Source organism: Orussus abietinus, unplaced genomic scaffold (assembly GCF_000612105.2).
Source record: "Orussus abietinus isolate OABI.00-Male unplaced genomic scaffold, Oabi_2.0 scaffold2, whole genome shotgun sequence".
Lineage (NCBI taxonomy): Eukaryota > Metazoa > Arthropoda > Insecta > Hymenoptera > Orussidae > Orussus > Orussus abietinus.
This window is the reverse complement of record NW_019396012.1, coordinates 2,106,207-2,133,843: the sequence shown is the minus strand read 5'-3', so window position 1 is coordinate 2,133,843 and position 27,637 is coordinate 2,106,207. Positions and strand designations below refer to the sequence as shown.

At 58.8% G+C, this 27,637-nt stretch overlaps 1 protein-coding gene across 4 annotated transcripts in view; it reads left to right on the top strand.

The window, feature by feature from the left end:
- Positions 1–27,637, top strand: part of LOC105700614 (protein groucho) — a 59,247-nt gene that overhangs the window by 26,349 nt on the left and 5,261 nt on the right. For 3 of the 4 annotated variants that reach the window (XM_012426630.2, XM_012426631.2, XM_012426633.2), the window contains 3 exons: positions 13,323–13,460; positions 15,463–15,769; positions 19,173–19,198. In XM_012426630.2, coding sequence (XP_012282053.1) covers positions 13,323–13,460; positions 15,463–15,769; positions 19,173–19,198 — 471 coding nt within the window. The remainder of the gene's footprint in view (positions 1–13,322; positions 13,461–15,462; positions 15,770–19,172; positions 19,199–27,637) is intronic. The other variant, XM_012426632.2, reaches the window with a different exon arrangement.

Sequence of the window (27,637 nt, the reverse complement as noted above, 5' to 3'; positions counted from 1 at the left end):
ATGTATTTACGATCGGGCGTAGTTGCGGCGAATCCAATCGGGAAAATTTCATCCCCCCCGCCTTTGCAACGGGGCGGCGTTCATTTTTCACTCGGCTCCAGTGTCCGAACGGAACGAGAAAAATATCAGGACTCGGGGTCGATTTTTTATCCGCATCGGTCCGCGACCGATTTCCCAGTAATTGCCCGTCCGGACTGCACAATCCTCCTGCACAGGTCGTCGGTGGAAGAGCACAGGTATGATATCCGATTTTGTAAAAATTCTAGTATATTCCGAGAACGGCGAAAATAGAGGACGAAAATCGTGTTTTTTGCCTTGCTCGGGAGACGACGTATAACGGCGTAATAACGAGCGCTCGGTTCCGCGAGTCGCTTAATCCGAAATTAAAGGAGCCCGCGGGGCGGCCGCGCTCTCGCGCACGCGATCGGTTGGATTAAGGGGTGGCTTCGCCCCTCGGGGGTCGTAGCTATTGAATAAATATGTAAACAAGGTAATAACATGCAAATTGCGCCGCGGGGTTTTAATTCCAAAGCGCGTATCTGCCTCGCGCGCTCGCGCTCCCTCTTTCCGCCGGCTGCAGGCCGGATTAGATTAGGTTATGTCGGGGAGGGTTAGGTGAGCTCGGTCGCTCTCCCTCTTTTTCAGCCTCTCTCGCGCCCCGGCACTTCCGACCCACCCTCCGCCAGCGATCCGACGCGTTAAGTTAGGATTTTGAGGTTAGGAGATTCCCGACTAAATGGAAGCCGACGGTCGAGCGCCGGTTTCTCGGATGCCGTTAAACGAGGACCCGGCAATTACTCGGGGCGTGTGCCCCCCTCGGGGTCACTCCGACATGGCCGTTCGTCGCCTTCCGCCCCTAATGGTAACCCCTTATCGGGGGCTGCGACGCCCAAGATCGGAAATCGAAAAGGACGGACCCGGTCGTGCCGTTAATGGCGGTTGGCAGGCTTGTTTATCGAGTAAACACGGTGCCGAGCGAATCAGAAGTTTCACTCGGTGTCGAGAGCCTTTTTCGCCCCCACCCCTGGTATTTTTCCACCTCCCCCTATCCACCCTCCCTCGGCGCTTCCGGTGGGTATCGATTCGATTAACGTCCCTGTCTCCTCGAGGGGGGTGGTGGAAAAATCGCGAGTCCTCGCGACGACGGCACGTCCCGGGGAGACACCTACCCCCCCGGGATTATTTTCCCCCGATTTAAACATCCGGCATGCGGTGCCATTAAATCCCTGCAAATAAGAGACCCCCCCTCGAGCCCTAGGGGTGGATTAATAAAATTGCCCTCACGTTCCGCTCCCGGGGGAACGGCGAGTCCTGACGAGCCGCGGTTTCCGGAAAAATATCGACCCTTCGGTACTCCACTCGGCGCGGTCATATTTTTCCACCCCCGTCCGGGTGTTTTTCTTCCCTGCCCCCCCCCGCGAGACTGCCCCGGCCTGGTAAATATTTATGGAACCCTCCCGGAATTTCTGCAGGCGGTCTGTAGGAATCGGGCGAAATCGCAGGATTCCCCCCCGACACCGGCCACCCCTCCTTGCGGGGGCGAGACTTTAACGGAATAATTTTCGGGGGTTGAAGATCCCCAGCGGGGGCGGTCAGGGGTGAAGGGGGAGGGCGCTCCCAGGAGGTCGGAGAGCAAATTATGGAATACAGGCCTTCGCAACCCCTGGCCGGAATTCCCGGGGATAAATAGCTGACTCTTTCCCTCCTCCCTTTCTCGCCCCCGTCTTGGTTTTTCCCCTCCCCTTGGCGGGGAGACTCGAGTGGCTCTCTTTGTCTCTCTCTCCCTCTTCCCCCGAGCAGCCTCGCCCTTCCGCCGCGTCGGTAACCTTCTACTTCCACTTTTCCTCGTCCTTTTTCCCGCCTTATTTCCTCCCTCCTCCTCTCTCCTCCACCCTCCCGACGTGCTGGGAATAATGCCCGCGTTTATTGAATATTTAGCAGCCTTTCTCTCCCGGCCTCTGCCGCCTCTCTCCCTCTCGCTCCCTCCATCGGCCCTTCTGGCTCCCCCTCTCTCGCCCTCCCTCCTTCCACCCGCCCGGCATTTTTTTCCGCCCGGATGCGCCCGGCTCAAATCGTAAATCGGACTACGTGTCGGAGGGGATCCGACCGAGAGAAGTTCACGGAGGGGAGGGACGCGCCGATTCATAAATTACGCGATACGACGTAAGTGGGAAGCGCGGCAGGCCGGCCGCGTGGGAGGGACGCAGATGGGGAGATGCGCCGGTGCGCGGGAGCGAGAGAGAGGGGGATACCGCCGAGTGGACAAAAAGCGAGGAGCGGCCGGCGACGACGCGGTAGAGGCGAGACGAGGGTCGACGCCGGAGGGGCGAGGAGGGTGTAACTCGTAAAGAAATTGAATAAACTCGTAAAAAGAGCGGTTTTACGCCGGAGAGGAAGGGGGGTAATTATTTATACCTCGGCCGGTTGCTCCCTGACGGACGCATTTCTGGCAGGTGGAGGGCACCTCGGGGGATACGAGTCCCCGGGATATAAGTCGGGGGAGATTTACGCACCCCTGATACATCAATAACAGGAACCGTGGGAGGGGGACATAAAGTAGCTCCTCTGGTCCTGCGATCATTGCCAGTGTTTATTCCCCTAATTTATCGCTCGTTAGAGCCCTCGCCTCCCGTCGTTCCGCCATATCGGGCCTCATAGGCCCGGGGATATTCGTCGGAGATAAACGCCGTGACTCCTCTTCTTTTTTTTTCTTTTCTTTTTTTTTTCTTCCACTTTAGCCCCCGAAATATCTACGAGCATTCCGCGTTTTACGGCTTACTTAAGGTAGCGCGACTTCTCGATCGTCCCCGAGGAGCGCGCGGAATGTGGATTCAATCTAATCGAGCCGAATATTTGAGGCGCCCCATTTTTCATCTCTCCAGTCGGGGGGTCCCGAAGGGCCCTGCGGAACCGACGGACCGTCGAAACGCGGCGGGAAAGCCGCCTGCGGAACCGCGGAATCGCTTGCGGGGCGCGGGGGCAGGCGCGCAAACACGCGGAACACACCGGGTTCGAATCGGTGGAAGTAATTAGCGGAAACAAAACGGCAGATGGACGGGATCCGGCCGGATCGCGGCAAATCCTGGGGAAGAAAGGGAACGGGCCGGGGGGAGTGGGCTGATCGGCATTTTTCCACGCTTTCCGGGTTTTACCCGCTCGCGCGCCATAATCTCCCGGCCCCGGGGGGCGGTTCCCCTCGGCCCGGGGAAAATTCACGCATGAAAAATATCCGGCGAAAGCGGTTCGATTTCGTTGTTTTTGCGACTCGGCCCTCCCCCTCTGGCCCTCATTATTCATTTACCCGCTTAACGAGGCCGGGAAAAGACCGCACGCCGTGAGTCCATAATGGCGATCCCGCCTGGGAGTGCCCTCCACCCCGTGATCTCTCTCCCTTTTTTTGTTTCCCTCTCCCAGGATTTTATCGGCGGCACCCTCTTGATTATCCGCCGAGCGGTTTTCCTTCGTGCCTTTTTTTTCTTTCCCCCTCTTCCAACCCCCTAATCCCCACCGCGGATCTCGCGATCGCGGGATAACCCGATAAACCGCCAGTGAAAAGGGAAAAATCGGACACCTTTCCTTTTTAATTGGCGATATGAATACACCTTGTAATTACATCCGCCCTTGGTAATTACACCGAGTGGGAGGGGGCGAGCGATCGCCGTCGCAATTTCCGTGGATCTCGCGTTATCTCGAGCGAAGCCTCCCCGTCGGGTGCCCCGAAAATCGAGATGCCCAAATTAATTCGCGCGTTCCTTTTGCTCTAGTCCTCCCTCGAAACCGAAAAAAGATTAAATTGGACTGGCGCTTCGCTTCCCCGGCTCTCTTTCTCTTTGTTCCTCTTCCTTTCTCTCTCGCTCCTTGATTATACCGGGAGTGCAGGAGATAGAGCCGATTTATCGATTCCGCGGGCCCGGGGGCCGCGATCCTGAAAATGGCATAGCCGAGCGAGGGAATCTCGTCAGATACTTCATGAATATCTCCCGATGTGTGTATAAGACCGGGGCGTGTGTACGTGTGCGTGTTGTTTTTTTTCCTCCGTCGGGCTTTTTATTCCGTCTGCAGCGCCGTTGGTTTTGGTGGCCTGCGGGAGGTTGAGGAGGTCGGCGAGCGAGCGAGAGGGCGGGGGAGGACGGAACGAGCGAGTGGAAAAGCGAGGGGAGGGAAGTCGAATGTGCAGATCGGAAATTGGGAGAGAGAGAGGGAGGGGAGGGGGCGAATTTGCAGGCGGGAAGAGGGGAGTGAAAAACGAGAAGCAGAATTCGCTATCGGAAAAATCGAGCTGTCGCGCCCTCTCTCTCTCTCTCCCCATGCTTCTACGGCGCAAGATGGCGGCCGAGAGAGAGCGAGACCGATAGACGCCCTCGTCCGCCCACGCGGAGGGCCGGGCGCGGACTGCGCTCGCGATCCACCTTCGCCCCCTTTATATACCCTCCCCTCCCCGCCACCCCCCAGGGGGCGCGCGTTACATGTCGCACTCGAGGGCACTCGTGTGGACCTACTCGAGATGGCGGCGAAACCGCCGAGGACCGCTCGGCGCGCGCACGTTTTCGCCGCACACTCGGCCGCCCCGTATATTCCCCGTGCGGGCGAAACGTACACCGCACGTCCGCCGCCTGCGGATATCTCCTCGGGGACCCGCGGGTCTGGCGGAACCTTTTATTCGAGTGGCCCTTGTTCTCGGTTCTCGTGCGCGATTGCGTCCCGGGCAAATGCGGCGGAAAAACGGAGCGAAGTGAAATTGCCTCGGAATGTGAAAAAAAAAAAATTGTATTGTCCCTTCGACAAAACACCGCGCGTCGATAAGGGATCTATGTACGGAAATATCGGATATTGGATTAATTCCATTAGAAATGGCGCGTGAACTTGACCGATTGGAATCTCAATGCCAGGGACAAGGGAATGGACCAAGAGGGATGAAAAGCGGCTTTTAATTTGATGGGATATTTCCGTCGTACGTGGGGAAGGCGCAATCTTAAGTTCCCGTCGATGCCCTTAAACCCGTCGAGGTGTTCGAGCGATTCCGCCCCCTAAACGGCACCCCCCGCGGAGTCAATGGCGGCGCGAAGCGCTATCTCGCGCGGCCGTATCGAGTCTCCTTTATGGCGCGGCCGACATGACCTGGGCCAACCCGCGAAGTCGTACGGCCGTACATTTCTCGCCGTATTCTCCCTCGTATCCCGGCATATTCCGCGGGAATGTCAGTGGCACGCCGGTATGGTTCTCTTTTATCACTTTTACGACTTTTATGAGGCGGCCTTGTGACGCGTGTCCGCCCCTCCCCGCGCGTATATATGTATATATAGAGAGATATACGGATCCGTCCGTCTCTCTCCCTCGCCCTGGCGCGATGTTCGAGCGTCTCTCTTGCACGTGTTAAACGGTAGCTATCGCTCGGTACCTGGCGCCGTCTCCTTTCCACCGAAGAGTTCCTCGGGGAGGAAAGGAGACCGAGCTAACGTGCGGAAGTAGCCGTAACTCGGACGCGGAATTTGTAGTTTCGCCGGTCGGGCGAGCGGGGACGTTGCGTCGTCGTTTCGAGAATTATGGGCGATTCGATCGGCACGGTCGCGCCTGAAATTACAGGCCGGGGAGATAACTCGAAACGCCCGGCGCGTTATCGGCGCGGAGGGGGAGCGGCGTGAGATCCACCTTGAAATTCAGCGCGAAGGGAAAGGATGTACGATCATGAAGCAGTCGAAAAATCATGTTCTCAATACCTCGCGAATATAGTTGTAACGAAAGGTAGACCAGAGAGGGTTTCTATCTCCCTGATTTGGTAGGTAAAATTCGGAAATCGGTCGTGGAAGATCGTCGAGTAGCTTCAGGGGCACGCACCTGCCTGCGTACCTATCGGGCTACCTGGTCACCTGCCTGCCGGGAACGTAGCTACCTGGCCAGGTAAGTTGTGCACCCGGCCGAGCTGCGACATTACCGCCGATACGAGCCCGGTCTCGCTTTTTTGCTCGCCGCTCGTGCACTTTTATCGACGCCGGGGCGTTAGCGTGTACGTCGGCTATCAACGCGGTAACGGCGGCCCCCCGGGGTCGTTAAACGACGACGTCGTGCCGCCATAGCCTAGGCGCACCCTCTCGACCTGTCCCGTGACGAATGTCCCAATCGACACAGGGCCCATAATTAGGGCCAGTTCACAAAATGCGTTTCCTCTCGCTTCATGGAAACGCGCATTCCTTTTAAACACGATATAATTTCCCTGGCATGAAGGAACCTCGCATCAGGTTCGAAAACGCACCATATGACCGGACGAACGGACCCTTACGGCGCGTCGGCCCATAATAATGTATAATTCTGCTGCTTAATGATCTACCCGGGTCTATGGGAGTGATTCCCCGTGCAATCGCGGCTGATTCCGATTACCTGTTGCGGAGTTTCGCCGATTCGCGATGTAACTTTCGGTAATGACCGGCCAGGGTTGGGAAGAATAAACGGCGGGGGATGCCTCCCATTGTGCTCCCCATTTTTTTCCCCCCTCGAGTAGCATTTTAATTAGTCGGCTGGCGAGTCCGGGGACTTTCAAATTGCCCTCGGGGGAGTCGAGAAGTCGGGGATCCGCATCCGCATTCGCAATGCGTGGGGGAGGGCGGATGTGTACTTGGCACTTGGCTCGTGTAACCCGGCATAATGCTCTCGGGCGACCGAGCGTAGACGAGAGGGCGTCGTCGCCTTAACGAGGGGTGGCTCCGGCGTCCCGACGACCCCCCAAGGAGGCACCCACCCCGACACTAATTTCTCTTTCCCCGGGTCTCGACTTTCCGGCCACCGCCGGCGCGTCACCGCCCTCGGGATTCCTTGGGGGAGGAATCGCAGCCCCCGGCGACGCCCGAGTCCATTACGTTATTGAAAAGGCCCCCGCAAGGGGTGTTCGTCGAGAACCCGGTCCCTAATGATTTTAACGCGACTGTAAACACCCCCTCCAGGGGACCCTGGCCACTCGCCATTAAGGGTGGTCCAGGTGAAGGCCCCGGGACGGGTTACTCGACTAATCGCCACCCCCGGCTTTAAAACAGGGGGGCAACCCCTAATTCCGCGCGCGATCGGCGAAACGGCGACGACTCGGCGGGCCCGCTTTACGGCCTCTCCGCGCGGAATTACGACGCGGCGTTAAACGGGCGTCTCCGCCCGCCCGTAATCCGGGCCCCGATCTCTGACCGTTCTCGACGCCATTATGAATTAATCGCGCTAATGGCGGCCCCGACCCTATCTCAATGGCGCTCGCAATTAACGGCGTCTTTGCGATATCTTTATCTCCCATTACGGTGTATTATCCTGCCAGGAGTCGGGTGAACGCGACCGTTAAACGATTCCCTGGCAGCGGGAGGCGGGGGGGCGCCCGCGATTTTTCCTCTCGCCGACTTCAAAGGGCCTCGGCAACCCTTTTCAGTCCGCCCTCCACGCCGCCCTTCGAGTCACCCTAGGGGGCTCAAAGGATCAGCTCCCTCTCGACTCCTGCCTTTGTCTACTCCTACTTTCCTGTTGATTTTTAATCTTCGGCCCGCGCAAACGCCGCGCCCGTCTTCCGGGGTGCGCTCCCCTCTGGGGGGGCGCTCGGGCTGAGCCCCTGCGACGCGCCCGGTTGATTTGGCGCGCGCGAGCGCATCGGAACTCCGTTAACTTTGTTATCCATACCGAGAGGCGTAATTACGAATACAGGCAGGCCCTCGTCGGCGGTAATTGCGCGCGGTTGTTGTAGGAAACGTTATCCCGGGGTGCAAATAAAATACACGCGCCCGGGTACGGGCCAGATCCATGGGTCTCCCCCTCTGTTTATCCCTCTCTCCCTCTTTGTGTCCCTCTCCGTCGGTGTCCACAGAGAGTCCGTTAATGTTTAGCGCAATCAGCGATAATGCCGGTCTACAACGCGTTTAATCAAGGCAGTGGCCCGTTGCGGCTTGCGGTCCACGTCGTCCGGCTCTGCGGCGCAAAGGAGAGCCCCCTGCGCGCGCACGCGGGAGCGAGCGAGAGGCCGCGAGGCGGCCGAGGGGCGCGCGAGGGAGAGGGTGCGGGTCCCGCGGCTATATAAGGAGGGCGCCGGCCCGCATGGTGGGAGTCGGCAGGTGGACTTAGCGCTGACCGCTGGCCTCCCGTCGTCACGGTCGACGGGTGACCGCTGACCGGCTTTGGTCGCCGGAGGTTCCCGCGCGGCATGGCCGGAATTCGCCGACGACGCGCCCTCCTGCGGTCTGGGGGGGATATAGAGATCCGCTCCCTAGAGGCGTCGGCCCTTTCTCCTCTCTCTGGTCAACGGGCGTAATTCTTGGGAGCCTTCCATCTCCCTTTCCTTCGATAAGGAAAATCATCCGAGGGAAACAAACAATCCGCCGTTTAATCCGCGGGCGTCGGTCGATCGCGCGGGGGGTGGTCGCCCTTCGATCTCTCCTCTCGCCAGGGGCGGAGTAATGGCCGCGTCGAGGGGACTCGCGCGTCGTCGTCGTTCCGGTTTCTTTAATGGCCTCTTCCGGCGGGCGTCTAATATCCTGAGTGCCGCTAATTCGCGGCGGCCGGCGCGATCGATCCCTCGGCCTTAATCTCGGGGGGGCGGCAAGACTAATTGCGCCGCCCGGGGGGGCCGAGGGCGGCGCAAACAAGATTGCGGATGTCGGCCGCCTTCTTTCGCCCCTCGCTCCGCGGGCAATCCGGCCGCTTGATTAAACGCGTTAACGATCTCCCTGCGATTTTCGATCCCGCCGGTAAATAAGTCGCGGCGCTAGGGGGACGGGTCGGACGTTTGGGATATATCCCGGCCTCGCCGAGGTCGTTCCGTCGTCGTTCCGACGTCGGCCATTTGTCGAAGGGGGAACGGTCGCATAGTCCCACGTACGGTCTGGCCGCGCATGGCGTCACGTGTGCGACCAGCTGAAGAGGCTGGGGTCGGGGCGGGACGGTCCTCTCTTCGCACTCGAAGTGAGACTCGAGTGCTGACGCGGCACTCCGAAGTTCAAACACATCCAAACATCCCGATCTTTCGCCGTCTGTCGGTCCTCCTCCGCGACTCGAGGACCACTTATCCCGCCCCCTCCCGACCTCCCGGGGCCACTTCACATCCCCCGCATGACATCTCTCCCTCTCGCTCTTCCGCCCCCGTCGCCCTCCACTGGCAATTGTAATGCGCGGCAACGCCCGCAGTTCTCGTAATGGCAGCGCCTCTAGTGCCTCCACCCCCTCCCCCTCGACCGTCTCTGCCTCCTCCGACCCCTAAACGGAGAGACCACTCGAAGTACCCCGATGAGACTTCGCCCGATGGGCACCGAATTGATTGCGTGGTGTTTACCCGCCACCGGCTTCCCCCTCGCTCTGCATTAATACGGCCCAAGTACCCCGCCGGCCGTCGTTGCGACTTGGACGATCCCGGCCACGGGGGGCAGTTCCCCCCTAAATTCACGTTCCATGTGCGCCGTTTCGATCACCCTTATCCGTCTCGCGAAAAAGCAGATTCCAGGTGGATCGTGGAACGTTATCACTTCACGTGACCGCGGATCTTGGGGAGCGGGGGTAGATGGGAATGATTAAATTCGAAATTAATCCACCGTCCAGTTGGCATTGAAAAATTCCAGTATAATCCCAGATCGCGTCCGGCTTAGCGGAAAATCGGCCGGATAAGGAGGCCGGCCTTCGGGGGCCCCCTCAAATATTTATACGAGCAATTTTCGCCCGTCCGGCCCCTCGCCGTAAATCTGGCCCCCCTCGATTCCGCCCCCGCCGCGTCTCGGGAACGGCGCCGCCCCTCTCGACACCGGCCGCACAGTTTATGGGCTTATAACTTCGGTCCGATTTATTTTCATCCCTCGGGGTTTCATGTCCGAGACGTGCCCTCCGGTTAATAACGCCGGGGGGGTACCACGACTTTGGGGTGGAGTATGTTATGGCATCTCCTTAGCGGGAGAATGAACGTGGAGATGAATCGCGGACAAGTACTTAGGAACGGATTTCTCGCGCCTTTTCCCCATTTCCTTGGTCTTTCCGAATTCTCTCGTCGACTTATCGTCAGATTTCGACTCCGCGCGTCCATTGTCGGGGCTCGATCGAGAGCCGTCACGGAGATTCATTAGTTTCCGGGGAAAGCGGTGCCCGGAGGTGAAAAGCGCACCGAGGGGTCGGTCGATACGTCGTTACCGACCGCGCAGAAGGGCAGCCCGGAAACGAACCCGCCGCGGACCCGTGTACACACGGGGGGGCACAAGGCGCGCACCGCCCGGACAAAGCGGACGCCGTCTGTGTCCGGCGGTCCCGGTGGTCCCGATAGGGACAAACGGACGGCCCGAAGGGAGGCACACAGATGGCCGAGCGGATAGTCGGCCTGCGACGACCGAACCGACGCCGAAACTTTGTCGGCTCCCCAGACCGTCGGGCGGCGAGGGGGTCATCTCGCCTCGGTGGGTTTCCATTCGGACGCCGGTCTCGCATTCGCCCTGGGCGCCGTCTCTTCGTCGACCGACGCGAATAAAAAGCCTCGAGATATAGACTGGACGTTTATTTACGCGCGACCGATAGTGCCCACTGCGTGCAAACATTCGCTAAAATTCCTAGCGGACGATTATACCTCCACCTTGAGAAACCCCCAAAAAAAAAAAAAAAATTCAATGAACGAAAGAGGTATTTTAATTAATTTCAAGGATGATTATTTGACCCGAGTAGATCGTCATAATTTTCGAATGCGTTTTTCGGCGCGTCGCGTCGGACGGGGTCGAAACCGAAAGTGACCCGCGGGCGAGCCGCAACGTCCCGGCGTTGCTCCGCTTCAAGCAACGCTCTAATTAAATAGCCCGTGACGCGGGGCGCCTATCGCCGCATATCAAATTATATTAATTAACGGCAGCGAAGTGCGCGCCGGCGTATGGGCAGGGGCATTTCGCATTAATTAGCCCGGTTTCCGTTTCGATTCTAATAACCGTTGGGTAACTGGTGCACGGTTACGTAATTACCCGCGGCGGCCCATCGGAGTCGGTTTAACCTGTTGCCAATTATATCCGCTTTGATTGATTCCCCTTTTATCGGGGTCGGAGGAAAGATAAGCGCATCGGCGACCGCGTTTACGGCCATTTTGGCGGTCATTCCGTAGCGAGTACCGCGCGGTCTCGTCCCCCTGCCCAAGGCAAGAAACTAGGAACCCGCGGGGGGCACTTCGCCGGGGATAAAGTTGCGAGTCGACAAATGGCACTTCGCCCTCGTCGCTCCTCCCGCCGTAAGAACAATGGTTTGTCGCTGGGCGGGTAAAAAGTAATTATCTCGGCCGGACAAGTCGGGCGTATCGTAATCCCAACTGCACTCTACCTCCACTAGGTACCTATACACCCAAGACATGGATGTACAAGTATGGGGCATCTCGCGATATCTCAAGACGACTCACCCAACCCAGGGGGGTGGGGGCAAATGGGAGAGGGTCGCCCCCGAAGGTGTCGATATCGGGAGATCGAGCACCCGCGTTTTACGGCCGTGCCGGCGCTTCTTCCTTGGAAAGGGGGCTAGGGGGAGGAGGGAGGGGGATGCCTTCGCGCGGTACGACGCTGCACTTCGTACTCCAGGATTCGCGGTACTTCCTGGGGGGTATTGGATTATCGAGGTATCGGGGCATCAGGGGGCGCCGAGGGTGAGAGGCGCGACCGAGAGAGCGGCGGGCAGGCGGCCGGGGGATAGAGCGAGAGGAAGAGGACACCCGCGACTATCCGGGATATATCCGGCATTCGGTTCACGTCACCGTTTTACAGGCGAGGAATTTTATCGGCGCACTTGGTCGCTCCGCATTTTCATGCCGCGCACTTCGCCGGGTCTCCCTGGCGGCGTCGTTGGGGTGGATCGGTATTTCGAGCCCCGGGGAAAGAGGGGGGCAACTGGGAGGGGAGGGGTCTCGAATAATTGAGATAAGGGACTGGGAATCAATTCCTAACTTCAGGGGTAATCGTGCCAATTAACACCGCGATTAATGACAAGGGGGTGGATGTCCCTCGGTTGGGCGGGGGTCCAGGCGAAATGGGGCCATCGCAAGCCCCTCGCGCCCCCCGCGACGCCGGCGCCAACAATGGCGCAAGGGGGGTGCACGAGCGCCGGGGCGCTTCTCGGGGTCGTCTCGCATGGAGACCGTGGACCAGGGGAAGGGCGGAAAAAGGAGGGGCAGGGTTGGAGGGGGTCTCGTCCGGCGAGGTCGAGGGGCCCCCCGAGTCGCGGCACTACAGCCCTGAAAGCCACCCTCGGCTGCACCCCATTCATTATTTTCTTGGTTACCTCTCACCCGGGGAAAACTTCTCCGGCAACGCAATTACGTCTGCAGCGACGGCCGCCCTCTCGTTCGCCGGGGTCCCCCTTCCCCCGCGATTTCCCTGACCCTGCCCCCCCTACCGCACCCTCTCGTCCCCCTCCTACAGGGGGCCGACTTCCGCGCTCGCGGATGGCTCGACTCATTTTCGCGTACGTTATAATTAGTGGCTTAATGACTACCACTCCGAGGGCGACGGGTAATTAAAACAACAACTTCGCGCCACCCCTCCCCCCCCTGCCCCTGTCTTCGCCCTCCCCCACCCACCGCCGTCTCCTCGCCAAGCCGGGGAGGGAAACTTGCCAAGAATTTTAGTGGCCGCGATATTTCAATTAGCGACTCCCCGCTCGTTTAAACACCGCCCGCGGGGAAGAGAGGTTAGGCTGCCCCGTGTTATTTACGCACGTGTTATATCTGCCCTCCTTGCCTCCTCTCCCTCTCTCTCTATATCTGGGTGCGGGTGTTTGCGGTAGCCAAATTTCCTCCCTTCTCCCCTGACCCAACCTAACCCTATCGTATATATGCGTATGTATATATACATGTATACGTATATTGCAGGAAATTTCCCGTGCCATAAGAAACGCGTCTTTGACGTAACGTCGAATGGCCGACGTCAGACGTTCCGGGGGAAAGCGTGGGTGTACGTTGCGATTTCCGGGCGCGGTACGTTACGATGTATCGGCGATCGCGCACGATTTTCCATTTGCACACGGTTAATCGGCGATTTCGCAGGAATCTTGGTGGGCCGACGGGCTCGCCTGTTTGCTCGCCGAGGATTTCCCATGTAAATCGGGCCCCATTCCTCCGGCCGTGTTCCGCGAGCCTGCACAGCCATCCGGGGCACGTTTCCGCACCGCGCTCGTGTTTGCCGGCATTATTCGCGCCTCGCATAACGCCGCCGCTACCGCCGCCGCCGCGACGCGTCGCGACGCCTGGCATTATCGCGTCACGGCGCGGGCGTAACCGCGCGCGTACGCAGGGACACGCGCGCGGTTTCCGCGCCGGCTTAATTTCCGCTCCCGTCGACCCGATTAACCGGAGCCAATTTCACTTCCAGGCGGAGATAACGAAGCGCCTTAACGCGCTCATCGTCCAGATCCTGCCGTTCCTGTCCCAGGAACACCAGCAGCAAGTGGCAACGGCCATGGAACGCGCGAAGCAGATCACCAGCCCGGAACTGAACGCCATAATCGGGGTAAGTGACACTTTTCACCGCCGACTGTGATTCATAAATAGACAATCGGTATCATACAAGGAGGAAAAACGAAATTCATCGAACCGATGAAACGTTCCTTCGAACGGTACCAATAAAGTATTTTACTAATTCGAGGATTAAGTATTCGACTAAAGTGGACTCTCAAAAAAATTGCAATGAAATGTTGCATCGAATTTATTCGGATTAAGAAAAAAAATAATAATAAAGTAACGTTTCTTTTCTATCGCTTGAATAAATATTTCCTTGGCTCCATGACATTTTTTTCCAACGGGGTTTGTTTTCCGTATTTTTTGAGATCCGGGGTTTGGCTGGTCTGAGAGCCGCTGAGCCCTCGGCGGCATCGCGAAGTCGAGGAGACCCGGGGGGGCGTCGCGAGTCGGATGGATACGTTCCCCGCCCCCGGCCCCCGGCTCTACCCGCGATATCCCGGAGAATCCCGAATCCTCCTCAATATTGCTCGAGCACTCAATTTCCTCCCTATTAAGCCGCCGGCTTCTCCAGCCTCCGACATCCCCCGCCGCCAGTCTTATCCGGAGTCTTCCTGCGTTCCTAAGAGGGTCTCGGCCGGATGGGTTATTCCGTTATGTAGCGCGCCTTCCCGCGGCGAGAGGGTGGAGGGAGACGGATATATACGGACGGAGGCGCGCCGGAAGAGGACGGAGCGAAGGGTCGGCGGAACGGGGGGGCCGACTAATCAGCATTCCTCTTGGGCCGGCGGAACGGGGGAAACTACGGAGGATCCGCGGCGTTGTCGTCTACGTGCGGCAAATCCTTAGCAGGATCTCCGGATTCCGGCTCCTCTTAACCTGCCTCCTTTAACTCCCCCTCTCGCTCGCTCCCTTTATCCGCGCCAGGACGGCCGCGCGTCCGTATACGTCCCGGGGGAGCCTCCCCCCACCGGAGGAGGAAAAAGGGGAGCCGAATTGGAGAATAAATTGGAGAACGGACTGGCTGAGAGGGGCCGGGGTTTGTCATCGAGGACGGGGGGCGGGAGGGATCCTCCTTTGCTGGGACCCCTCAAAGGAAAGCTCCGGCGACCCTCTCGGACGGCCGACTGCGCTTGTCGGTCTGAATCGGGTTTTTTGCCCTTAGAGGAATTTCGCGAGATAAAGGGAGTCAAACATAAGGGACGGGAAAAATGAGGAAGTCTCTCGCGAATCCTCGGAAATCTCGGATTTGAGCGTGCCTCGTCCTTCCTCCTCTGGCCGTACCCCTATTTTTCCGCGTTTCCGGATAAATTGCATTTATCTCGGCGCCGCAAATATCGAGATATCTCGCGCTCTCGGCCGTGGCGGGGGGGATTTCGGGAGGAGCTCGCTCGCCGTTCAATCCGGGTCGATATTCCAACTTCGCCGGCGGAGAGGACGGGGGTGAGGCGAAGCCGCGGGAGAAGTTCCGCCGAGCACGTCTCCCGTGGAAATAGACTCGCGGGCGAGGCAGCGAGGCGCGGGATTATTGTGTAGAGTGGAAGCCCGAGCATTTCCGGCTGAGCGCGAGCTTCCGATCCGCCCCCGCTTTCCCGAATCTCTCGCCGAGAACGAAGCGGCCGGGTGACGCGCGCCGCTCGGGCTCGTTACGTCGTTAAGCCATTTAATTATCTCGGGAAGCCGCTCTCCCGGGACGCGGCGCGGGGCTGCGACCGCCTCGCTGCACGGCTCGGCAACGACTGAGCGCCGCGCTTCGCTGCGCTATCTGGCGGTCGGGGCGCGGGACGCGCCTCTTATCGGTGCTTAAGCCCCTCGACATAGCGTGTTAGATAAGGGCCCGTAAACGCAGATCATTTCTAAGCACGCGGTAGTTCTATATTAATTCATGCATTGGCACGGCAAATGCAATGCAACAGGGGTTGAACAGCCAATTAACATAGGTCGATGTATGCGTTTTTCGGATTTTGCGCGTATTTCGGAATACTTTTTCGCATGTCTACGTAAATTTCCGCCGTGGTAAGTGGGAATTCATCGGACGATCCCCTCTGTTTCAGCAACAGAGGCCGGACCTGCCGAGGCTGCTGCAGCAGATGCACTCCCAGCAGATGACCACGCAGCAGATGACCACGCAGCAATTGACCCCGGCCGCGGGGTTGGTGCCGCACCCTGGACTGCCGGGTCTGCCGGGCCTGGGGCCCGGTGGCCTCCCGGGGCCCACCTCGGCCCCCGCCGCTCTTCTAGGCTTGGGCCTACCCCCGGGGGCCGGTGGTACCTCCGGCGGGGGCGGCGCTCACCCTCTCTCCATGCTGGCCAAACCCGACCTCCACCGGGGACAGCCTGACGACCTCAAGCCCAACGGCGGTGAGTCTCCTCTCGATAAATTACGAAATTCCCGAAATGTTTGAGGAAGACGGGGGCCATGTTAAATGTATGTCCAATGTGTGCGCAATTCGTACGGGGGAAACATTGGCCGGCCGAAATTTGTTGCCCGGCCGCGTTATCTCGTTCCGCACGGCTCGGGGTAAATATTTTGTAACGCGACGGGGGCTCTGGGGGGTGTCCGCGAAATAATTACACGATAATCGGGAAATTCATTCCGCGGGGGGAGGCGTGATTTTTTTTTTTTTTTTTCTTTTTTCTCGGCCACTCGTTTACAGAACCAGCGGGAAAATCGATTCTCTGGGCTGAGCGGAGGGGATGGAGTGCGATTCCCGGGGGTATCTCGGTCGCGATAATTCCCCCGGGACTCGCTCGACCCTCGTCCGCGGTCTCGAGTGGGCCAGATCCGGTGGCGGATCCGCTAAATCGGCCAACGCTGCTTTCGCGGAAGCCGTCCCGTCAGCGTTTCCTCTAACCGTCTTCCTCGAAGACGAAGATTTCGGTATCTAATCGGAGCCCCCACTGCCCCCCGTTTCCGGCTTCATACCCTCTTCCGGGTATCCTATCGCCAACCGCCTCCGAGGGCGAGGGGCGATTTTCCGCGAAAGACACCTTGCTCTCGTCTCGTTTGCCGGCCGGAAGACGGAGACAGGTTACTCGCCGTCGTTGTCGTTTGCGATGAGCAAATGCGAGACCTAGATCGAGATTATCTCGTACCCGGTCTTGCTCTCGAGTACTCGAGGGTTGGTCGTGCAATTTTGATCGGGTCTTGGTCTCGCAAATAGTGAAACTCTGATCTTGTCTAGGTATTTGAGAAAAGTGCAATCGTTGTCAAGTCTTGATCCCGCGAAAAATGAAATTATCATCTGGTTTTGGTATCACGAAAAGTCCAACTATCATCGACTCTTGGCCCGGCAAAAAGTGCGACTACGATCGGGTCTAGGTCTTGCTAACGTTTTTTTCTTGCACTTTCTGCAAGACCATGACTTATTCCGCTCGTCGCCGGTTATCGTTATCTGGAGCTCGGATAAGGCTCGGGCCGGATTTCGAGGCGGGTCTGCCGCGTAAACGCGGCTCTTATTATTCTTCCCCCGGAGAGGCTCCACTCTCGGCGACGTCGAAGACGCGTCCTCGATTTGCCGGGGCACGAGGATGCAGCCAGAGCGTTCGCACTTGGTAGCCAAGTAACGCTGACAAAGTCGCGAGAGGGCCTCCTCCTCTCTCTCTCTCCCTCAGCCGGTCTCTCCGCCTCCTCTCTTCTTCCGCGTCACGTACCCACATACAATCACACGTCGCGCCCTCTCTCTCTCTCGCTCTCCTCCGCTCGAGAGAGCTCTCGGAATCTCCTCTCGACACGAGGGTGCTTCCGACTTCTCCACCCTACCCTCCGCTCCCTATTCCTCCCCTGCAACCCTAGTTTCTCACACCTCGGCGAGGCTCTTCGTCTTTCTCACGCTACTCCGCCCGACCGTCACGAACCTCTCGGCGTCTTCCTTTCGTTAAACCCACGGGCCGGGAGAATCGGAGCTGATATTTCTTCCTTGCTCTCCGCGTCCACCCTTTCCCCCTATTTCCCCGACCCCTCGGGTCTTTTTCCCGGTATCGAACTTTTTCCCAATTTAATTGGACCCCACTAGCAGTACCTCGGTTTATACCTCGTCGAGATAAAGCAGCGAGTCGACGAGCACGAGGGTTCACTTGGAAGTCGTTGGACCTGGGAATTAATCCCTGGGGACCCTAAAGTGGAGGAGATAAAACCTGAAGCCTAAAACCCGTGACCTCGGTTGATAGCAGCCATGTTCGCTGTATTAACGGCGCGACGAGTAGAGTTTTAATTCATTCAGGTCGAAGGGTTGTAATTTTTTTTTTTTTCGAGTATTCCAGTCATTTTTACCCTAGCCCACGTTTTCGAATTTTTTCCCCTAGACATTAATTTCACCCCATCAGGCCGTGATATCTCGGTTTAGGGGGTGTCGATAAAACGACGAGACCGGGCGCGAAGGTCCATGAGACGGCCGTTAGATCGGCGAGTTAACCCCCTAGGCCCTAAAGTCTAGGATCTAAAACCCGAAGCCTAAAACCCGAGACCCGGGTATCTCGGCCAGACACGGGCCGTATCCAGGGAGTCGGCGTTGCCCTCGGATCCTCCTGGCACCCGGAAACGACCTCTTCTGCGTTTTAGTGGGGAATTATGCGCGCTCTTCCGCGTCCGTTTACGAGGGCGAGACGGGGGCTCGTAGGAAACGGCGGGCCCCGATCCGGCCAACGTTTCAGGGGATGAGGAGCATTAACCCCCTCCGCCGAGGTTAGGGTGGTGCCCCAGGTTCTCCTTCGTACATATATATATGTGTATATATGCATGTATACATATATACATCTGGCGCGTACGGCGTCCCGCCGGGCCCGCGCCGACCCTACAACCCTTAGACTCTGTAATAATCGGGAAATATGAGAAAATTCTTCCAGCCCCCTCGTAAACTGCCCCTCGTAAATTTGCCACCCCACCTCTCGCTCCTGCAGGGCCCCGCGACCGCAGAGAGCGCCGTCGTTAAGATGTCTCCCAGGGGGTGAAACCTCCTCCGCAAGGGACCCTCGAAATTCGCTCATCTCGAGGGGTGCATTTGCTCCTGGTCCCCAAATTCGTTCCTTTCGACCGATTTATCGACAACGATAATATTGGCCACGTGCGAGGGAGTACCTAGCCCTATGCGTGAATTTACTCGTTATTAGGAAATTCGAGATTTCGATATTCGGAAGGAGAGAGAAATCCTCGCTAGTCGGGCAAAAAGGTGGACGCTCATCCGTGGATGTTTGTCAAGGGGGGGGAATCTTTCTTGCCGACCCCCCCACATCGGCCGGGGGTGGTTCGCCACGGTGTCTAGGGATATTTGCGAGCGAGGGTGCGGGGTCGGCTGGAAGGAAATCGACCGAGGGCAAACTATGAACTCGGCTTCGCGAGGATAATGCTTCTCCTTGGGATCTCCCCCCGCCCCCTACTCCGTCTCTCTCCTTGTCTCTCGTCTCTGGGCCCTCGTCTCTCTCCACTCTGGCTCCGCTTCCAGCTCCTGCTCTCGGATATCCTCGAGGGGCTGGGCTCCTCTTCGGAGTGCCCGAGAACTCCTTGTACGAGTGCGCGGAATCGAATAACTCCTGCGAGTGCTCCACCTTTCTGCCCCCCGCCCCGCATCGCTTTGCCCCCGCAGGGGGCAAGGGGCGAGAGGGCGCCTTATACGCCCCCCCTTTTCCTCGCTTTATTCTTACACGTATATATGTATACATGTAATATATACCCATATATATATGTATGTGGTGTACACGTCGCTCTTTCTTTCTCGGAGAACCTGCGAATGCTGAGCACTGACCCTCTTTTCCCTTTGTGTTTCAGGTCTGAGCTCCGCCGAGGAGAGGCATGTAAGTACACCAGCGGACGATCCTCCCCGCCGTTATCTCTTTATCGTCGACAAACTCGGCCCGGGGGTCGTGAATCCACCCCGAGATGCCTCGGCACCCCCCGCGACTCCGACATCGGGAGGGGGGATTTTTTACCAACGTGGAAAATGCGTGGAATATATTTTTTTTTCATTTTCTTCTCAAGAGTTTCGGCTTTATTTGGGAGGCACCACCGGAGGGGGATGGTTTTCTCGGAATTCTACCGCCATGGGGGGTCGACTCGTATATTAAACTCCCTTCAAATTGAATATTAGCATTCCTGGGGGGTGGGATTCATGGTGGGCACCATGCGCCCTAAAGTATGGTGATCCAATAAAATTCCCTACTGATAACTCTCTACACCCTCCGACCTTCGCCTCGGGGGTGATGTTATGTCGTCCCCCGTTCAAGGCCCCCCTCCCCCTCCCGTGGATGCTGCAGTAAAATTTCACGTCGTAAAAAGGATTAGACGCTCGCCCCCCTCGATCGATCTCCCCGAGGTTCTACTTATACCCCCTAATCGACGAGGGGGGGGGGTGAGTACAGGGTGACTCAGCCATGGCGTTACGAGCCATCTCCGCGTTACCGTGTTCCACGTATCCGTGGGGAGGAGCCACCCCGGATATAAAAGGTAACGCCATTTCCACAGGGGGAGGAAACACGGGGAGTAATATTCCCCGATCTCTGCTGGGGTCGAAAAAAATAAGCGCGCGACATTTACTCTCTGTCTCTCTCTCTCTCTCTTTTTTTTCTCTACGTCCCCAGTGTTGCGTCGAGTCGTCGCGCGAGTTCGCGGGTTGATTTAATTCCGGCGGGCCGTGGTAGCGAAAAATTCCGCGCGACATTCGCCTCGAATAATTCTCCTTTGTCGCCGCTGTTTTCGGGGGGGTGGGGGGGGTGTGGAGATTGCCTCGCACCGGTTAGCCTGACTCTCCCTGTAGACGAGGCGCAGAGAGGGGCGGGCGGAGAAGAAAGCGGAAACCCGGGGAGGGGCGGCAGGGCGCGGTGGGGGCTCGAACCGGGAGATATAAAAGCCTCTCGCGGGCGGGCGCAGAAAACGCGAGCGCGTAAAAAGCTCGTCGGGCTCGACGGTCGTCAAAAGCACCGGCATAAAGCAGCTCCGCAGCGAGCGCTCGTTTATTAAAAGCTGCCTGAAACGATAACGCGGTTAGCGGCTCTCGACGATGGGAGGGAGGGGGACGGGGGCGCAGGAGGGAGCAGCCGCGAGGGATCGAGCGGGCGAGAGAACGCGCGCGAGCGCGAGTTTTCGAGGTTAGGTTGAGGCCGGACAATAAGTCGCGGCGCGGGGGCGGCGCGCGCACTGACTCCCGGCCACGGCGCGCGGCCTTTATATAGTCCGCGCGAATGTACCCCCTCCCCACCTCCCCTGCCCGCCGCGACATTTCCGGGTCGGTACTCGCGAGCCGACGTTACCCTCTTGAACCGCGTTTCTGTCGGCTCGAGTTTTTTTCGAAGCCCCTTTTTAGGTTTTTTCCAAATTTTTTTTTTTGTTTTCGGAAGTTGGAATTATTTTTCATGAAAATAACCCCTCGCGTTCTCTCCACGGGGGCGCGAAGTTGGACGCGCGAAAATCGGCAAAGCCTCCTCTATCCTCGCCCCCTGGAACCCCTCGCGGCCGTTTCGCGCGGTAATTACCCGCGGCGCCGCGAGCGGTCACCAAAATGGTCGCTGCTTCGCCGGAGCCCGGCTAAAGTGCAATCGGCAGCCGGCGAGCAATAATTAGCAGGCGATTAATGCGCGCGATTATGGCGGATTGGTAATCGGCGACTATTACACTCCTAACGGCGCAAAGGTGGTAATGGGTATCCGTGGCCGTTCCAACCCGACCTAGCCCCCCTATTCCCCCGCCACTCTATCCGCCCCCCTTCCCTTGCCTGCCGTGGAACCCCGAAGGCTATGAAATTGAAATATGAATGCTAATGGCGAGGGTGAATATCACGGGAACCGCCGCGTTACGTTACCGTCTGCTTCACGTGCTCGCGCTTCTTCCTTAATGGCCGATCCATATCGCGGGGCGTCGAGGGGCGCCGTGGAGGGGGTTGAGGTCGGGGGGCTGGAGTGGTCGCGAGTACTCGAGTAGTCGACTACTCGGCGAGGTACTCGGCGGAGGGGCGGGACGCGTCTCCTCGTTTTGTCGAGGATCGAGGGGGTGTCTCGACGAGTTTATGGTTGTTAGTTCGCGGCCCCGAAAGGAGATGTCTCCTCGTTGGGGGGGCGGGGGGGAGCCGCCCCCGAGACTTTACGGTTTTCGGCCCGGGGACGACGGCTGAGTGCGTAATGCACCCTCCGCGATGTTCGGGGCGGCACTTTGTGGGCCACCCTCCGGAGGGGAGAACTCGAATTTACGGCCCTCGGGATTGTCGCGTTTAATTCGAAGTTCCTTATTCTTCTTCTTTTCAGTTCTCCGCGTCGGTGGGTTATATCGACGTCCGGCGGATTTTGGTGGTCCCAATAATTGCCACGAGGATCGATACGTAGGACTCGGATGGGGCCCCTCTCCGCCGCCGAATTAAATATATCCCGCGGGTTACGAATTACCTCCCGGGCGTTCATTAACTCGACGGTGACCCTCCACCTTCCCCCCCACTAAATCCCAATTAAAAAGTTCCCCCGTCGTGGCCATTTTCCGCTCGTTTCCCGGCGCTCCCTCCCCCGGCGGTGGGGAAATTAATTAACACCCATCGGGCGACATTCGTCATCCGACGTAAGATCCCCTCGCCTTGTGGGGGGTCTCAGGGGCGAGACAAATCTCCCTCGCCCCGGTGTTTTTCCTCGTTCCCGTCGTATTTCCATCGTCGCGCCTCGGAGGGGAGGAAAAAACGCCGACGGAGGAAACGGCGGTAGCTCGAGGGGCGCAAAGTAAAAAAATAAAAAAGGAACGAAAATCCGGGAAGGAAAAGGGTTGGCTCCGCCGCCCGGTAAATTAAATCTCGAATAAAGTGCAAGTAAACGGGCGCGCGGGGGGAGCGGGAATCGGCGACGCGAAAGTGTAATTTATTTTAATTAGAGTGGCTGCATTATGTAAGCGGGATAGCGGGCGACGCGTCGGCGTGAAAGGGTTGAAAGGGTGATCGCAGAGGCTGACACGGAGCGCGCGGGGCTCGGCCGCCCCACCGGGGTCGAGTGGGTGTCGGCGGGGTTGGGGGGATTGGGGGGGTGACGATGCCAGCGCTACCCTAACCTCTCGGCTCTAGAACGGACTAATTCACCCGTCAGAACCCCCGTCCCACCCCTCTCCTTGTCGAGCGACCCTCGTAGCTCCGCGGGTACGGAAGGGCACTCCCGATCCCTGCCTTACCGACACCTCTGATCTCGTTAGGGACGCATTAATTAATTTACAAGATGGCGGCGGCGGCGGTGACGCCGCCAGAAGGGCGCTGTACCGTGGCAAGATCGGAAGGCGAGGTGGGGGTGGGTGCGGCGGGAAGAGGGCGGTCGTGGAGTAGCGAGATACGCGGGGGGGGGGGGCGGCGGGAAGAGGGCGGTCGTGGAGTAGCGAGATACGCGGGGGGGGGGGACGAGGCGGCGGGAATGGGGAAGAAAACGCAAGGGAGGGGGACAAGGACCCCACGGCACGTTTTAATTACTAATTGAAACGTTCTCCTCGCCCCTCCGGTCCTTCCTCCGCCCCTCTTGCGTCCCCGGGGTGCTCTAATCCCTTTGCTCGCGCCTACCCTCCACCTCCGCCCTACCCCCGTCCCCCTACCCCTTGCGCGCCGGTATTTAATATTTTTAAATACTCTTCCGCCGTCTCCCTTTCCTCCTCGATTCTCCGTCTGTTCCGGCTCTCTCCCTCTTCCCTCCTCCTCTGGGAAAGTCAACCACCCTCTGGTCTCCCCTTCCGTCGCGGTCCGCCGGAAATTTGAGAAAGAGCGACACGGCGAATCTGCGGGTGGGCTCGACGTTAATTAATTAAAAACATCCCGGCACGACCCGATGACATTTCCTCGTCCCCTCCCAGACCCCCTGCCGACCAGGGGGACTCTCTCTAGAGGCAGCGCGGGTGATTACTTCCGTCAAGAGTAACTGGAGTTATTGACTTAGCGAGGAGACGACTTCGGACGCGTGGCGCTTTTCGCTTAATTATCTCGTCTAGCCTTTTTCGCCGGTCGGGCGATCGGGACGAGCCTCGATCGGTCGCGAACCGGCGGGGGGTCCTTTTGTGGGTCTTTGCGCCGCCTAATTGCAAACCGGCGAAGTTTTCCGGATCGCCTTTCCCGGGATCTAAGGGCGCCTCTTTCTCGCACATGCTTTTCGCGGCTGTTAATCCTGCTGTTGTCCGTCGGAGTCTCTCCTTCTCCGTCGCGGTAAACGCCGGAAGAGCTGACCAGCCCGTGGCAGCCTTTACGACACGGCGCTTTACGGCCGACCGAGCTTTTTAATAATTCCCCCGCGGTAATTAGTTCGTAATTTAATGAGCCCGCCCATAAAATGGTCCGCGGGCCGACCGCCCCGTAATTACGAGTGCGTATATTTTATAATAATCGCGGCCCGCTCCAGCCTCTCCGGTTCCCTCCCCTGCGCGCCTCGCACCGTCTCGCTCCCTCCCGCGCGCGGCGCGGCGCTCCGTCTCTCTTTCTCTCTGCCCCTCGCTCCCGGGAGGAGGATCGCCGATCGCGACCGGCTCTCCGCGCAAAAAATACCGCTCGGCCCTCTCCCTACCGAGAACTGCCGATTGCTCGTAAACCGAGGCGTGCGAATAATCGTTCCCGGACTAATCGGCCGATATTCCGCTTACCCGGCCGGCTGGCTAACCGGCGTTTAATTAACGCTTCGCCTCCGGACGGTAAATAAATTAAGACAGGAAATAGGAGCCTCCCGCCCTGGAAAAAAGGGTGGAGGGAGGGGCGCTATCTCTCGTGCATCCAAGTACTCCCACACATGTATTTACATATACACCCTTACGCGTTTTTTCCTCGCCTATGTATAGACGTTTTCCCGATCCGTCTCGACTTAATTCCCCTCCACAAAATTGGGGGGAATTTTCTCAAGGCCCCCGCGTCCTTTCCGCCCCGTTACGGCCGCACCCTCGTGTTCTGCCGCGGGTCCCGGCAGAGGGCCGCGCCAGTTGGCAACCGTGAATCCCGCGCGGTATCTCCGCGAATCCTTACGAGCAGTTAAGGCTCGTTACGCGACTGCGGCCTAAGGAGGCTCGCCTCGGCTTTCCGGGACGGTCGTCATAAATCAGCCCTCCGATCGGCGGCGGACGACCCCCCTTGGCCCTCCCTCCTCCCGGCGGCTTTCTTCTCATGCGCGGTACCATTAACTTTTTCCCCCGCCTCGTGCAACGGCCTTAAGGGCCCCCCCTCTCGTGTGTACACGGCTTTACGAAGCCGTTCGTTAAACGCGACGCGTCAGCCGGCGCCTTCGAGGCATTGTCACGACCTCCACCTTCTTTTTTCCCCCGATCCTCTCCCTCTCTCTTCCTCCCATATCTGTATATAGACTTCTCCCGTCCCCCTATCCTCATCCCCTGTGGAAACAAAAACCACCATCGACGCGCCTGGGGCCAAATGGGGGGGAAGCTACCAAGAGACATCCCCGACTTTTCAATTATCCCACCCCCGCCCGAATTTCCCTCGATGGCGGAACCTTAAGGCCGTTCCCTACCCCCCGACCCCTCTTACAAAAAATCGGGTACTTGAACATCCTCGTTCCGATCCTCAAATCGAGTCGCGTCGATCGAGGGTTAAGGGAGTGGGAGCCTCCATTCGGTTACCCCCTTAATGACGGTATCGATAACCCCGGCGCTCTTTCCTGCGCGCGCCGAGGGGCTCGGGGGCAGGGGGGCGGTTTAGGCGGGGTCGGGGGGTGCTCGCGACGCGTTGTTGCATAAAATTGTAAAACCCCCGGCGCCGCCTCGCCGAGATAGCTGCAAACAGAGGCGAGTTAATTTAAAAATGCAAATTCCACCGCAGGGAGCGACAGGGCCGGCGAAGGGGGAACGGGAGGGGGGCCGAGGTGTCGGGGGCGGATAGACCCGCCGCGAGAGGGGCGGACGAGGGGTTGGACGGGCGACGAGAGATATACGCGCATCGGACGATGAGAAAGCAAGGGCTAATATTTATGACGCCTCGCTAAATCATTCCGCGAGTCGCCGCGGTTTTTTGCGATCGTCCCCTCGCGATACCTCCGGAGGAAAAAAAAGTATTCCGAGTGCCCCCTTCCTCCCCTCTCTCTATATCGCCGGCAAAATTGAGCCTTTCCGCGCGACCCGGGTAGCCGGTAGCCGCGGGTGATTTTTTTTTTGTCCCCTGCCTCCCCTCTCCCACCCCCTTAATTAATAACGGGGGGCGCCGAATCAAATGACCCGCGGCACGGCGATTCCTCGTCCGGGGTCATAAAAAAAAGTGAGGGGGGAGAGTCGATTGGACGAAAGAAGGTGAAAAAAGAAATCCAAACAAACGACGAAGAAAAAGAAAGGAGAAAAACCGGGAAGAGCGCCCCCTCCCCCCGACTTGTTTCGCAACTTAATTATATGCCGCGCCCGAGGAACTCCGGGGGCTCGTTCGCGCGCGATCGTTCCCTAATTAATTATCCTTTTACCGATTAATTACCGCGCCGGCGACTCGCGGGACGCTCTCAAGGCGGAGGGGGGGAGCGAGTGATTGATTTCGAGGAGGGGGCCCCTGGACAAACCGGAGGCGCGAAGACCGGGGTTGAGCGCCCCTGCGTGCAATCTTGTACCAGCTGGGGTTTGCGGGGTCTTGGGAGACGCTGTGTTCGGGCTCGGGCTCGTAACCTCCGCGTCGTCGTCGAGGAGGAGGCTAGGGGGAGGGAGCGGTGGAGCGAGGAATAGGGAAACAGGCTCCGTCGGCGAAGATGCCGGCGGTGGCGGCGGAAGGGGGTGGATAGTGGGACGGGAGTGGCGGTTGGCGGGTATATCCGCGAGGGTGGCAGGCGGGAGGGCCGAGTGGCGAGGGGGGTGGGTACCCACGAGGAAGGAGTCGCTCACTCACTTACCACCCTCGTGGCCTGGCGGCTCCAACCACCGACCGAATACCGACCCTCCTACCGCTTGTGCTTGCTTGCTCGCCAAGTTGCCTGCCTGCCTGCCTGCCTTTCCGCGGGCCAAGTCGTCCCTCTAACACCGCCCGAGTCTCCGCGCCGCGCCGCGACTGCGGCACCTCCTCGTGTGTTGGTACCCCCCCCCCCCCCCCGTGTACACCTACCTACGGTATATTGATCGCGGCACCCGCGGCCTCCTTGCCGCGACGCCGCTTTATGCCGAGGCCCGATTCCGAGCGGCCGGCAAAAAATCCGGTGCCAATTTTTCCACCCCCTGCCCCCGCCCCACCGGGTTCCGCCAACCGGGGTATAAAGGGAAATTGGACGAGGGCTCTTTCGCGGCAGGTGCTTTTCCGGCAACCTCGAGCCCCCGGAAAATTATCCTGGAGGCGTCAGAAGGTATCACTCTCTCTCTCTTTCTCTCTCTGCTCCCCGTGACATGAGATATATAAGAGGAAAGGTTTTGAAAAGCTCGCGGGGGAGGGGGGCGAGCGCGATGCCGGATTAAATCAGCGGTGGCATTCCACTCCTCCGGAATTTATTTCCGCGCCCCCCGCGCGGAGGCAGCCTGCGGAAGCAATATCGCGGCGGTAACTCGCGCGTTTCCCTTCTCTCCTCAGTGGGGGGGGAAGGGGTGGGGGGTACGTGGGGTCTAAGTCGGTAATTTGCCGGGCTTAGCGCCTTGGGCCGGAAGTGGGCCGGCTTTTTCCCGGGAGGTCCGCGCCGCGCGAAGTTGGCGCCGGCGCGGGGGTGGTGGATGGGGGTTTGGTGGGGGCAGGGGGGCGCCGAGGTAATGGGGCGAGCCAGAGGTGCCGAGGGCAGGGGCGTGACGGGGGCGGGGAGGTAATTGAGAAGAGGAGATTTACTTCGGCGCCGGGAGGGGCGGCTCGCGGGGGTGCGAAGGGGTAGTTACCGGGAAAACCGGGAACTACCGTACTTACGTCCCCCCGATCCTCCTCCCAACCCCCCCCAACCGAACGACTCTGACCTCCGCCGCCCCCGCCACACCTACCGGATTCTCACCGACTCCTTAACAGATGCTGCACCCCGACCCTGTTGAGAGAGAGAGAGAGAGGGACGGACCGATACCGTGCCGCGGGAGTATGAGAGAGATGGAGCGATGCCGAGTCGATCTTCGGCCCGTTCCCTCCTTTCCTTCCGCGGTGTGTCCCTCGGGACTCGTACCGCCCTCCGGTGCCAGCTCGAACGAAACGACCGAAATCGCTCCCCTTGCACAAGTAGAAGGAGGGGGGGAACACTTTTAAAGGGTGGGTCTGTCGGAAGGATTTATCATTTATTAATGCCCCGAGTCCGAGGCAACAGGGGTCGAAGTTACGGTGAATAATCGCCCCTAAATTACTCCACAGGGTGCGAGAACCCTTCGGGGGCGAA